At 32.1% G+C, this 14359-nt stretch overlaps 1 protein-coding gene across 1 annotated transcript; it reads left to right on the forward strand.

Annotated features, from left to right (window-relative positions):
• The first annotated feature begins 671 nt into the window (after positions 1-671).
• Positions 672-13045, forward strand: LOC134681817 (uncharacterized). Its single transcript, XM_063541455.1, has 3 exons — positions 672-784; positions 10244-10741; positions 12379-13045. Exons 1-3 carry the CDS (start codon positions 709-711, stop codon positions 12651-12653), a joined length of 849 nt encoding a protein of 282 aa, XP_063397525.1. The 5' UTR covers positions 672-708; the 3' UTR covers positions 12654-13045.
• Positions 13046-14359: the final 1314 nt, after the last annotated feature.

Below are 14359 nucleotides of genomic sequence, written 5' to 3' on the forward strand. Positions count from 1 at the left end.
TTTTTTGTTATTCCACTATTTTTTTGTAAAAATCGACTACGGTTGGTGTATGTAAGAAATTAAGTATACTTTGACAGACGGTAAAATTGAGAGAGAAAAAATGTCACATACAATTGAAATTCTTCAAATTCACTCAATGTGTATTTTCAAATGATATTCAATTTTAATAAAAGATGAAAGCTGACACGTAGTTCTATCATATCATAGCTAAGATTTGCTGATATCTTTATTTAGAAAAGAGTTATAAGCGTTCCCATGTTTGATAATGAAAAAAAATAAATCAGTAAATCGCGCATTACTGCGACTTTACAAAAGGCTGCACTGGAGAAAAACTCTAAGACAAGGTTAAAATGATGTTATAATGTATTCTCTATCATCTTGTGGATTTTCAGCCTTGAGTTATTCGTTTAAACTCTTAAAATAAGCGAGTTTTTCCTTATTTGTCATTCACTATAATATATTGTTCATGTTGTTGTCATCAAAGATTGCACCAAAGCAATTCGAATAAAAAGACAGAAACTTGCATTAAAGATTAATGAAAAATTAAAGGTCGTATGACTCATTCATTTTACAATCAACTCTCTATTTGAAATCTAGTCCTATCCAATTTATTTAAAACAATGTAGTGATGCAATTTCTCAATCCATCATTCATTTGGAACTTTAATGTCAAGCGTTTAACTGCAGGTTGTAGCGTTACACTGAAGACATGACAAAACTATTTAACGTCAGATTAGTGTGTTTGATACTTTTTGGTATAGTTTGGGTTATTTACATTGCAAATGGTATGTATTCACTAAATAATAATCTTCATCTATTATTTTTTAAATAAATTTTAAAGTATGATAAATTAAACTTTTTGATTTCATATTAAAGTAATATAAATTTGATTGAAAATGATTCCGCATTTCTCATTTTTGTATTTCAGCTATTTTATTTGACAATGGTCATGTTGTTATTTTCCGTAACTGTGTTGTGTATCTGTTGTCTAGAAATCAAAATGTTTTAATTTCAAACTTGGATATCTGTATTCTGTCATATATAAGGGTAGGAAAATTTTGGATAATTGATGGTTTAGAAACAAGTAATAGCTTTTCTAAAAAGCTTGCCGTTTTATTTATATATAGATTATTATGTTGAATTGTTTTTTGGTCTTTTGTTTTGTTTTGTAGTTTCATCCATTTAAAATATTGCTTTGCATATAAATTTTAATTGGGAGAAAAAGTGGAATAGAGTGTAGGCCACTATAGTATTTTAAGGGTTACTATTTTCATTTTGACAATGTACGTGGTGATTTGTAAAGCCTGGAAAGAGCTTATTTTTTATATCACTTGCCTTTTTGCTCCTTTTTATTTCGGTAGACTTTTTATGAATCAAATTTTCAGTAGACAGGTCTTTACTCTTTGGTTTTTTGGTTGTGTTTGCGAAAAGTGTGATCAATATTTTTCATAAATTGTTCTGATAAACCAACGTAGAGTGACGTATATATGCTAACATGTATGCCGTTTTGTCATTGATGGATGATTCGTAACTATGCCGCATCTTCTTATTTTTATGTTATAAATATCTGACTGAATAATTTTCTGACCGTTACAAAACATATCTACTAAAATTATTGTTTTAATCATTTGCCAGCACTATTCATATGAATCGATCAAGGTTCAGCTATATACCATTTGTTATCAGAACATTATAATACAAACATGTACATGAAACTGTAAATGTTGTTTTCTCAGCTCGTATTTGAATGTTCTTGTTTTATTGACTTGAATTCTCTTCATAGATATAGGAAGATGTGGTGTGAGTGCCAATGTATCTATGTATTTAATTTTACTACTTAAGGGAATTTGTGTTTTCGCCTTTTTTATTATTTTTACAATTATCTATTTTTCCTGAAAATTTAGGGCTTGAAATATTATTAAGACATGTATTCATTGAAGAACCCTGAGTGCTAGTCTTGTTAAGCTTTGGTGTTGTTGGTATTTTTTTACTGTTGTCTTATTTATGATTCCTTTCAACTCCTTTTCTTTACACAAAAAAATCTGGCAACGCTTTAAACATTTTGACATACATGTATACCTGCTTTCAAAACACATTACGGAACTGAATAAAAACAAGTCACTGGACCTTTACCAGCGCCTATCCCTTCTCGAAAAAGTTTCCTGTATAAGCTTAACTTAAAAGTAGAATGTTTTTTAATTAGAACTTCACTGTTCCGTGATGGATGTTGGCGTGATAAGAAATTAGACACATGTTTACATCAACCCATCCCCTCTTCTATTCTATTCTATAGACTCGGGATAAAAGAACCGAAAATAAGTCATTTGAAAATACGTGTTTTCCTATTGTTTTTTTTTTTTTTAATTTTGTCAATATATTAGTAGATGCGTGTTTTTAATTTGTGTCAAATTCAGACAGAATCATATCCTTCCTATAAATATTGTTAACAACATACATTTGTAAAATCTGTAAATGGCTCTGCAAAATCGCGACAGTGTGACTTTTAATCACTGCGTATGCATGGTATGCATTTTATACAAAACACAATCGCTGATGTTTCGGCTATTTACAGATAAGTGCGTATTATTGTTATCCTGTATATCGATACGAATTAGCTAAATTTAATTTTATTGATGTTTTGTAACTCCGGGACGGATCTAAAATACACTAACAAGTTAATTTTGAATACGAAAGTTTAAATAATTAAATGATGCATTCACTAATGAATAATAAAGAAAGAACAAAAGTCAATTAATTTGAAAAACTTTTGCGTGTGACCTTGCTGCCATGCTTGCATCATTAAAATATCGATTCAACACTACACTATCGACTTGATTGAACACTTCAATATCGACTTGATTGAACACTTTACTATCGACTTGATTGAACACTTTACTATCATTTTCATGACCTATTATCATAATATTGTTTTGGCTTTTCTTACGGAAAGGCTCACATATAATAGATGCACCCCGTTATTACCCAATGAGACGTCAAGGTAGCCTTAACTTCGTACGGTATAAACTAATATTTACCAATATGAATCCGTTGACAGATTTGTCCCATTGTCACATGCCGTTTATAAAATTGAGTATGGAGATGGGGAATGTGTCAAAGAGACAACAACCCGACAAAAGAACAGAAAACAGAAGAGGCCACCAATGTGTCTTTAATACAGCGAGAAAATCTCGCACCCGGAGACGTGCTTCAGTTGGCCCCTAAATAAAAATGTGTACTAGTTCAGTGATAATGGACGTCATACTAAACTCCGAAATATATAAATAAACTAACATTAAAAATCATACAAGACTAACAAAGGCCAGAGGCTATTTAGACTGGGTATCATGTGACCTAGTAATTAGATAACAACAGTGAAATTTTGCTATACGGTTTGGTGGGATGAATTATCAAAAATAATATTTATCGACCTATTTAAACAGAATGGTTGCAGACAAATATCACTATATAGGTAGTAGAGCTGAAAAACCTGGGGCATCTTATTACAAAGACCAAAAGTTGCGTACATCCACAGCATTTGGTTTAGTGGAAAATTGTTTAATTTGGAATCAAACCATATTTATAAAGATTTTTATGTCAATAAACTCATCATAGATACCAGGATTAAATTTTGTAATTACGCCAGACGCGTGTTTCGTCTACATAAGACTCATCAGTGACGCTCGAATCCAAAAAAGTTTAAAAGGCCAAATAAAGTATGGAGTTGAAGAGCATTGAGGACCAAAATTCCTAAAAGTAGTTTCAAATACAATGTACAGCTAAGGTAATCTATTCCTGAGGTAGAAAAACCTAAGAATTTCAAAAATTCAAAAGTTTTGTAAACAGTTAATTTATAAATATGACCATATCAATGATAATTCCTGTCAGCACAGAAGTGCTGACTACTGGGCTGGTGATACACTCGGGGAATTAAAACTCCACCAGCAGTGGCTTCGACCCAGTTGTTGTAAATAAACTCATCATAGATACCAGGATTAAATTTTATAATTACGCCAGACGCGCGTTTCGTCTACATAAGAATCATCAGTGACGCTTGAATCCAAAAAAGTTAAAAAGGCGAAATAAAGTAACAAGTTGAAGAGCATTGAGGACCAAAATTCCTAAAAATTTGTTTCTGGCCTTTGTAAGTCTTGTATGTATGATTTTCAAAAGGCATCCTTAACATCTTCATGCAATCAATCTCAGCTAACAAAATATATATGTAGTGATGATTTAGTTTTCTGAGGTTATGCACAATAAAACTAACATGTTTATTGTTTTTAACTTTTCACTAAGAAATAAAGGTGACCGGATTTTCAGTTCGCATACATATAATGGTTATTGTTTAATAGTTTATACTGATATGCAGTGAAGTTTAGCATTTGATAGTTCATGGATAACATTCTGGCGTATCATAAACAAACAACTTGTAACGTCTCATTTCATTGGCCGACAGATTTAAATACAACAGCAATGTAGTCAGTGTGCACGTGAATTGACACAGGCGACCGACAATGGAATTTACTATGTTTACTACGAACGTAAAAACAATGATTTGTATAGTTTACAAACCTTTGACCCAAAGATTTAAATAAATGTTTTGCTAACTTCAAATAGTGGGGTCGAAATAGCATACTGATATTCTAAGTTCTTTATGCATGCAGCAACTCAATTATCTTGTACCCGGCATGATGAGAAATATAAGGATAAAATAAAATACATGTGCCGCTTTTATACGAATGAATAAATGAACCACTTTTAATTTCTTTCATACCTACGATAGGTTATAATCCTTACAATTTCGTAGTCACTTATAAAGTATTTCATAATACTGATCCTGCTTTACAAATATTAATGATGGGTTGCACTGACATTCCTCCTTTATTATTTTCATGCTAAAAACATACACACAGTAGCTACCATAAAAGGAGGAAGTTGTCCCCCAAAGATAGAAACTCCCGTTTGAATTGTTTTTACATTGTCATTTCGGGGCCTTTGATAGCTGACTATGCGGTATGGGCTTTGCTCATTATTGAAAGCCGTACGGTGACCTTTAGTTGTTAATTTCTGTGTCATTGTGGTCTCTTGTGGAGAATTGTGTCATTGGCAATCATACCACGTCTTCTTTATTACATATAAATGTACTGTTTTCGATTATGAATGGGTGAATATTTATTTTTTAAATTTATACTGTAACAATAGAGTTGCATAACATTGTTGAACAATCCGCTAAAGTATATGTAGTATATATTCGTATTTGAAATAAAATACAAAACGAAACGTGTTTGATAAACTGCTAAAAAAAAATATCAAGAAGTTAAGGATTACTAAATGTATGTACAAGATGAAACTCATCTTTTTATAAATACATTTAAATGATTTAATGAATACAGACATTGTTTTTTTCTATTTACATAGATATAGGAAGATGTGGTGTGAGTGCCAATAAGACAACTCTCCATCCAAATAACAATTTATAAAAGTAATTCATTATAGGTCAATGTACGGCCTTCAATACGGAGCCTTTGGCTCACACTGAACAACAAGCTATAAGAGGCCCAAAATTACTAGTGTAAAACCATTCAAACGGGAAAACTAACGGTTAAATATTTACAATATATAATTTACGTTCGTTTTTCAACCGAGAATAGCAAAACCTCATGAATTATATCGTTTGTATAAACTTCATTTAATTATCCGATGTGCCATGATTGGCCATCTCCATTTTTTCTTAACAAAGCGTGTTACATGTTATGAATTTACTTACAATTTCGGATTATTTTTTTTCTTCAAGTTAATAGAATCAGAAATAATATCACTATATCTATGTAGAATACCTAAAACTTGGCAAACAATATGAAAAGTGTTTGTAGTAAAGTATACAGTTTCATTTTTCAAGTACAACGTTAATTCATCGAGTCCATTGAGTAAAAGAGAAGGCATGATAAGCAACTTGGGTGTGTCAATGAAAAAAATTATGTGAATTGAGTTTTTTTTTTATCCTACATTAAACTTTTGATGTCGTCCCTTGATTTAGAGGAGATATTTAAATTGAATATTTTAACTGTTAAGATTTTAAAGTTTAAACTTTATTACCAATTAATTGCAGAAAATTAAAACACAAATGAATTTCACATGAACATTAAGCAAGAATTGTGATTAGAATCATGTATGCGAATACGACGATAGAAGCTTTAGACGACCTTGACCAACTACGTGAATATTAATCAGTCCATTCAACGTTAAAGTACGTGTGTTCTATTTTTGCAGGTGTGAGGTCGAAGGTTTGAATTAACCAATGAAAACGATCGTTCCTTAGAGAGTTAATCTAATAAAGTTTGTTTGTCTGATTATGTCGCACGACCTATCGCGAAGCTTGGCCGCAGTTGGGTTTATAACAATTTGAAAACTTATAAAACCGTTTTAATAAATAATTTATATGTTTTCGTTATGTCTGCTTGCGTCATCTTTTCTCGGACTTATATTATGCGCGACAGATGTTTCAAAATCAGTTATTTTCGCAATAGTTTTTGATACAAAATATTTTTTAGATCTTTTTTTTCCAAATTATCTGTGAAGTTAATAATTATACAAATGGTGCTTTTAGAACAGATATCAATATCGCAATTATTTGTAAAAGGCAGAGGTCAATTATCTAGCCGTCTTAAACTTTAAGTCAGGCTAAGATGCATTTCCGGAGATTTAATTGGATGAACAATGATTTCTTACAAAATCCCTAATAACGAGGTCAGTATACATATATATGTGTGTCTTCCACACACACACACCTTTTCACCTGATTATGAATTAATATAATGTGTGAAAACTGAAATGTGACTAAAGAAATGTATAGATCAATTAAGTATAGAAACATATACGCTGTTAAAGCATTTAATACTGAAAAGTAGTTCACTTAGGGATTCTGAAAGGTATTCCAAACTATGCTCACAAAGGTTTCTTATCCTTTGAGGAAATCTCTGATTGTGGGTGCTTTGTCCAATCTTCACGGCAAAAATTGTACTGTTCTAGCAGCTAAAGCATAAATTAACATTGTTCTGATGTGCAGAATTGTTAACCAAAGATATGGAATTTACAGAGAGTCTGATAATACCACTGTCACACAATTATCTTTGACGATGGGAGAGACTTTATAACAATTTAAAAACTAATTAAACCGTTTTAATAACTACCTTGGTTGTGTTATATGTTATCGTTCTGTCTGTCTGTCGTCATCTTTTCTCAGCGAGATGTTTCATTATCACTTATTTTCGCAATTGCTTTTGCTGCCAAATACTTTTTACCAAAAATTACAAGAGTTTGTTCTTCCAAAATATCGGTGAAGTTAACAATTGAACAAATAGTGCTTATAAAACAGATATCAATATCGCAATAATTTACGAAAGGAATAACCCAATAATTTTTGTCGTTTCTAACTTAAAGCCAGGATTTCTGGAGATTTAATTGAATAAACAATGATTTATTACAAACGCCCTTATAACAAGGTCATTAAACATATATGTGTGTGTATCGAACCGCTGGTAATAGATCACGTTGTGATTGGTTTAACGCCGTCACGTGGTGACCCCCTATGAGACCATAGGGGGTTCCCTATGATACCATAGGGGGTTAGTAAATTTCATAGGGGGTTCATGACGCGTTAATGTTGTTGTGTTTCCTTATTCATTTTTCAACAAAACGCATGAGAAAAAGTGCAGCGTGCGATAAATTCGTTTTACGGTTAACTACTGACACCCTATGGATTTTATTAACCCTCTATGAATCCGTAGGGGGTCAGTAGCGAACCATATAACTTATAGTCTTCTCTAATTTGTGAGCTATTTTCACATTTCTTGATCGGTGTTTGAAAAATATTTCTCCTCACTAACTATTCTGGGAAAATGATTGGTCGAAAATTGATTATGACGTCAAATTTCATTCGTCTCTTCTGAATTTTCCTATTGATTCCTATTGGGACGCCATGAAAAAGTCGACCATGCCTCATGACGTCAAATATAAAGATCAGAACCTTCTGAAAATCTTTGAAGAGAAAGGATAAAAATCATAAGCGACTTTTTCTTGATTTGTCACTTACTATATTATATTGTTCATGTTGTTGTCATCAAATATTTCACCAAAGCAATTAGAATAAAAAGAGAAAAAAACTAGCATTAAGAATTTATGAAAACTTTAAGGTCGTATAACACATTATTTTTACAATCAACTATCTACTTAAAATCTAGTCCTATCCAATTTATTGAAAACAATATAACTATACAAACTCTCAATCCATAAATCAGTTGGAACTATAATGTCAAGCGTTTCACAGCAGATTGTAGCATTACACTGAAGACATGACAAAACTATTTAACGGGAGATTAGGGTGTTTGATACTTTTAAGTATAGTAGGGATTATTTACATTGCAAATGGTATGTATTCACAAAATAATAATCTTCATTTTTTTTTATAAATTTAAAATATGAAAAATTAAACTTTTTGATTTCATATTAAATGATATAGATTTGATAGAGAATGATTCTGCATTTCTTATTTTTGTATTTGCGCTGTTTTATTTGACAATAGTCATGTTGTAATTTTCCGTAACTGTATTGTGTTTCCATTGTCTAGAAATCATAGTGTTTCAATTTCGAACTTATAAATCATTATTCTGTCATGTATTAGGGTAAGAGAATTTCGCGGACTGATGTTTTAGAAATAAGTAATAGATTTGTTTTTTTCTAAAAAGCTTGCCATTTAAAAGCTCATGTTGTTGGGTTTTTTTGTTTTTTTTTTTTTTTGCCTTGTAGTTAAATCCATTCAGAGTAATGCCCTACATCTAAATTGTAATGGGGTAACAATAAATTGAATAGAGGAAAGGCCAATAACTTATTTAAGACCTACAATTTTCTTTATGTGCGTGGTAATTTTTAACCAAAAAAAATCCGTACGCTGACCAAAAGTTGCGTACATCACCAGCATTTGGTTAAGGGGAAAATTGTTTAATTTGAAATCAAACCACATTTGTAAGATTTAAATGTCAATAGTCATTCTTAACATCTTCATGAAATCCATCTTAGCCAAAAACATTTACTACTTTTTATGATTTAGTTGTCAATATGTTTATTGTTTTAAAGGTTGGGCGAAAGATACCAAAGGGACAGGCAAACTCATAGATAGAAATAAACTGACAACTCCATGGCTGAAATGAAAAAAGACAAACAGACAAATAATAGTACACATGACACAACATAGAAAACTAAAGTATAAGCAACACGAACCCCACCAAAAACTGGTGGTAATCTCAGGTGCCCCGTGATAAATGTGATACATGAGTTGAAGACCTGAAGAAAAAAAATTAATCAGAGAAGGGTGTTAAATACATTTTGTTTTAGTTGGGTGATATACATTGCAGACGGTATGTATACACTAATGAATATAATTTCTGTGTTACAGATCCTTCGTTTTTCAAGAAACTTTCATAAATTAACTGAAAATTACGCGCGACCATATACACAATATACGCGGATTTCATTACGTTAGAGCTGCGTCCGTAGGATTGAGTGGTAGACCGACTAAAGTCGATGATATCCAAATATTTATAACCCTCATACCTTTTGCAAGATCCATTCGAAATATGTGTTCTGTCCTATGAACAATAGACATATTTTAGCGTTGGAACATTGGAGAGTGGTGTATCAGCACAACATAAGTACAAAATATAAACATCAAGTCACCAGTCACACAAAACAAACATAAATCATCTAACAAATTGACTTAAGACAGAAGGTAAAAATGTAATAGTACTTGCAGTTACTGAAAGCTAGCTCAAAACTAATAACAACTTATAAAAAAGCAAGTATTTAAATCTAGAATTTCAATCAGTACATACACAATATATAAAGTGTAAAAACATAACCTTGTACAATGCCAAAATATAGGTATCGACAGAATGTAGGACCGTAAATGTTCATAGTGTTTTTTATGATTTTAGTTTGATATCACACAGAAAAGATATGGTGATTCAATCTACTGTATGGCAAAACGTTTTTGATAAAGTTTATGCGCTTGATAATTTATTAAACTGTTTCTGAAATATGCTTACATGTGTGGGCTAGAATTTGGAAAAATTCATTATGTGGGTCTCGTTAAAGAAGTCAAAGGGTGTCATCATGCCGCTAGATAATTCCGATAACAAAATAAACCGCGTTTTCATAATTTTCTACATTTTCTTTTTGTCATTTCTTTTTAGGATACAAATATCAAATAGACTTACATACACCAGATTCCGGTTATAGCTCAATGACACACGGTTTTGGTTATACAGATCGCATCACATACTTGAATAAGTATGGGCACTCTGGAAATTCGCTTGTATTTAAATATAGTTGTGACTATGCTCGAATATATTTACTAGAAACCACCAGGAATTCGTCCGATCAAGGAATATATGAAATAGTCTTGTATCCTCGAACACTTTCAGAAAAAATCTTAGTGCGTCGTAGCAAAGATGGTGCTATGAAAGACTTTGCAAGTACCTTCATTCCAGGACTACTTGAACGTGTTGATTGTCCTAACTTCCACCCAATTTGGATAGCATGGGAAAATGGGTTTTTTAGCCTTGGAAAGGGTCTTTCTCTGTATGAGAATGAAGTCTACAATTGGACAGATCCGGAGCCCTTTGTCATAACGTCAACTGGGATTATGACGTCATATGGTGCTTCTGGGAACTGGATAATTTACATTGAAGGTAAATTTGCTAACTTTGCTCGATTTAGTATATGTAATTTTTTTTTAAACAGCTTGTTTTATTCGAATAAAATAAAATCCTAAAAAGGATACTATAATAACTGTATCACGTTTTCTCGTTATGATATCATTGTTCAAATTCAGAAGCCTCATCAAGTGTGGTCTTTAATTGAATATGAAAGAATTCTATCAGCCCTTTAAATGTTTGTAGTTTGTGAAATATCTTTTTTATTAACTTTTCTTTTTCGCAGAATTTGGGGTTTAATCTTAGAGGTTTAAAAATGGTGTATGTACCAGTCGTTGGAGACAATATATAGTAGCTTAGATCTCTTCGTATTAACAAAAACAGGAATATTTTTCTTCTATTATGACTTCAAACTTCATGGAGCAGTTTTTTGTATTGCTATCGAAACTGAATTAAAAATTTACGAATTTAAGTTTTTTTACGTATATAAAGTCTTTACACAAATCTATCTCGAATTGTATGACATTATTTGTAGAATATTAATCTTGAGTAGCTTGGGTTGTTTAAAGTCGTTAAGATGTGAACATTCATATCAGTAACACATATATTGAGTTGTTTAATGCCATAAAATGCTGCAAAGTATAGGTAACAAGTAAGAAATAAGACCTTGACAGTGGGGAAACTAAAATCATCATGTTTGTCAAAGAGTCCATTTCAAGTAAAAAAAAAACAAGACACAAAGCAGACCTTCTAATGTCAGTTATATATTGGATAGCAAGTTCCCTGTGATATTTGAGATGCTAGTTATCGCATGAAATATTCCACGTGTTATAGCAGTTAAAATGAAACTACAAATATCATTAAGATTTATTCTTATTGTATGTTGCGGTTTTTTCTTTGTTATTCTTTTGGTTTTGTTTTTCGTTTTCGAAGCCGGTAGAGTATTTACAGTCCATCTTTTTAAAAATCGTCTTTTGTATCGGCGAATCAGTCATATTCACAAATAGACAAAAGACAATGAAGCACTTGGAATAATAGAAGGCCTTAGTCTATACAGTCAAATCTGTATTAAGCAGTCACTCATGCAGAGTATCAAAAGTGACCGCTCAAGAGAGGTGACCTTTGAAATGAGGTCCGAAAAATTTTGAATCCGACATCGCCTATGGTCAGGTTCGGCACAAATTGTTTTAAATCTTTTCAAACAGTAGAGTTATGGTTTATGTTTCAATGAAAAACAAATGGCGGATTCCAGCGCTGTAAACGTAAAACGCAATATTCGTGGAGAAATACGTCGGTGAAACGGTTTTTAATGGAAACGGAAAGGAGAGATTACGAGGAATTCACCTCCTTTTGCAGAATGATTAAATGTGTTCCGATTTTCATTTTGACTTCGATAATGAACAAAAATGTTTTTTCGGAATGATTATTCCGGTAGTTTAAAACATTTAAAAGACCGTTGTTAACAGTCGAAATGAAGACAAAAGTATGTGACCGCTGACCGCATTATACAGGTGACCGCTGGTTTGGGTTAAAATATTTAGAGAAAACGTTTCGGAGGGTCCGAAAGTGACCGTTAAAGGCTGTTAAAAATGAAGAGCCAAAAATGCATGTATTTGTATGTAATATTCATATTTTTTGTTTAACATATGTTAAACGTACTTACTTAATTTCAGCACCGTTTCCTGGCAAGTTTGGAACATGCAGTATGTCCAATACACGAGCAATGATGACAATTTTGGAAAAGTACAAATTGATCAGTGAACAACGTTGTGGATTTATATGCTCGAATAGAGAAAACTGTATGGGGTTCAATTATAATATCGTCATGAAATCTTGTGACCTTGTTTCATCAGGAGAGGTTATGAACACAGCTACTGAACCTCATTGGGTTTTCTATTCACGTGGCCTACCTGTACAAAGCGCTGACCTATATGTGGCTTGTTACTAATGTATATTCTAGTTTTATTGTAAAAGTGGGTTTCTGTAACTATTTTTCATATTCTTATCCTCAATGTTCCAGATAGATAAAACTCGTTTGTTTCTGGAAGTCTGATAACTTCTGTTACATTACAGAAGGTTGAAAACAACCTTACACTATATATGCGCTTGAATTTTTACTTGATAACATTTTTTTTGTTCGCTTTTGAGATTCCGTATATCGTCAAGTTATTGGAATTCAAATGGAGACCTTACTGTGCACCACTTATTGCGGACTTGTTTTTGTATTGTTATATGTTACAATTTATGACTAAAATTAGCAAAGACCCATCGAAACAACGTTTGATATCAAAATTTAACAATACTTTTAGATATTTGGATTATATATTGACTCTCAATAGTGACAACTGCAGTATGTATGATAAAGAGATTTATCCTGTTGAACTAACTTTAAATAAAGCTAATACTAACAATGAACACTGTCCTTTCCTCGATCTTGATATCTATATCATTAACGTGAAGCTTAATGCAAACATTTATGATAAAAGAGATGATTTTTCATTTCCTATCGTTAATTATCGATTTTTAGATGGTGACGTTCCATTGTCGCCATTTTATGGTATTCATATATCTCGACTTGTAAGATTCGCTCGTGTATGTAACAACGTATTAGATTTTACCGAGAGAAATTTATGTATTACTGAAAAAATATTACACCAGGGTTTTCGATATCACAAACTGGTCAAAACAGTTACTAAATTTTATCACCGGTATAAGAAATTATTCGTTAATATAACTCAATTTGCAGATATCTTATACGTTCAGGTATTTCACATCCAATTTTTTATGGTAATATTCTTTACAAAGCACAAAAATGTCAGTATTCACCTCAAAAGCTTACAAAACCTTTAAACAGACTTATTAATAATGGATATAGTTACGATACTGTTCTCAGGTCATTGAAGATTGTATATTTTGGCTTTAATATTGATTCACTTATAGGGTCTTTGCATCGGAACTAAGCACATTTATCTAAAAAAAAAAACAGTTGTTGGCATGACACGGCTTATGTTACTCTCATATATTTTATGATAGTATGATACTAAACCCCTTACGGGAGGGATTGTGACTTATATTCATATGAGCAAGACATAATCTTGCAATCAGTTTAATTGAGGTCTGGAGCTGGCATGTCAGTTAACTGCTAGTAGTCTGTTGTTATTTATGTATTATTGTCATTTTATCTATTTTCTTTTGTTACATCTTTTGACAACGGAATCGGACTTCTCTTGAACTGAATTTTAATGTGCGTATTGTTATGCGTTTACTTTTCTACACTGGCTAGAGGTATAGCGGAAGTTTGAGATCTCATAAACATGTTTAACCCAGCCACAATTTTGCGCCTGTCCCAAGTCAGGAGCCTCTGGCCTTTGTTAGTCTTGTATGATTTTTAAAATTTAGTTTCTTGTGTAAAATTCGGAGTTTAGTATGAAGTCCATTATTTGGCCTTTTTAACTTTTTTTGGATTCGAGCGACACTGATGAGTCTTTTGTAGACGAAACGCGCGTCTGTCGTATATACTAAATTAAGTCCTGGTGTCTATGATGAGTTTATTTATCACTGTACTAGTATACATTTTCATAGGGGCCAGCTGAAGGACACCTACGGGTGCGAGAATTTTCGCTACATTGAAGACCCATTGGTGGCCTTCGGTTG

This window comes from Mytilus trossulus, chromosome 8, assembly GCF_036588685.1.
Source record: "Mytilus trossulus isolate FHL-02 chromosome 8, PNRI_Mtr1.1.1.hap1, whole genome shotgun sequence".
NCBI lineage: Eukaryota > Metazoa > Mollusca > Bivalvia > Mytilida > Mytilidae > Mytilus > Mytilus trossulus.

Excerpts from the sequence above, each read along its gene's own strand:
- LOC134681817 (XM_063541455.1), top strand. The coding sequence starts at position 709 with ATGACAAAACTATTTAACGTCAGATTAGTGTGTTTGATACTTTTTGGT. Across the intron at positions 785-10,243 it reads GGTTATTTACATTGCAAATG|GATACAAATATCAAATAGAC; the intron begins GTATGTATTCAC and ends ATTTCTTTTTAG. Across the intron at positions 10,742-12,378 it reads CTGGATAATTTACATTGAAG|CACCGTTTCCTGGCAAGTTT; the intron begins GTAAATTTGCTA and ends ACTTAATTTCAG.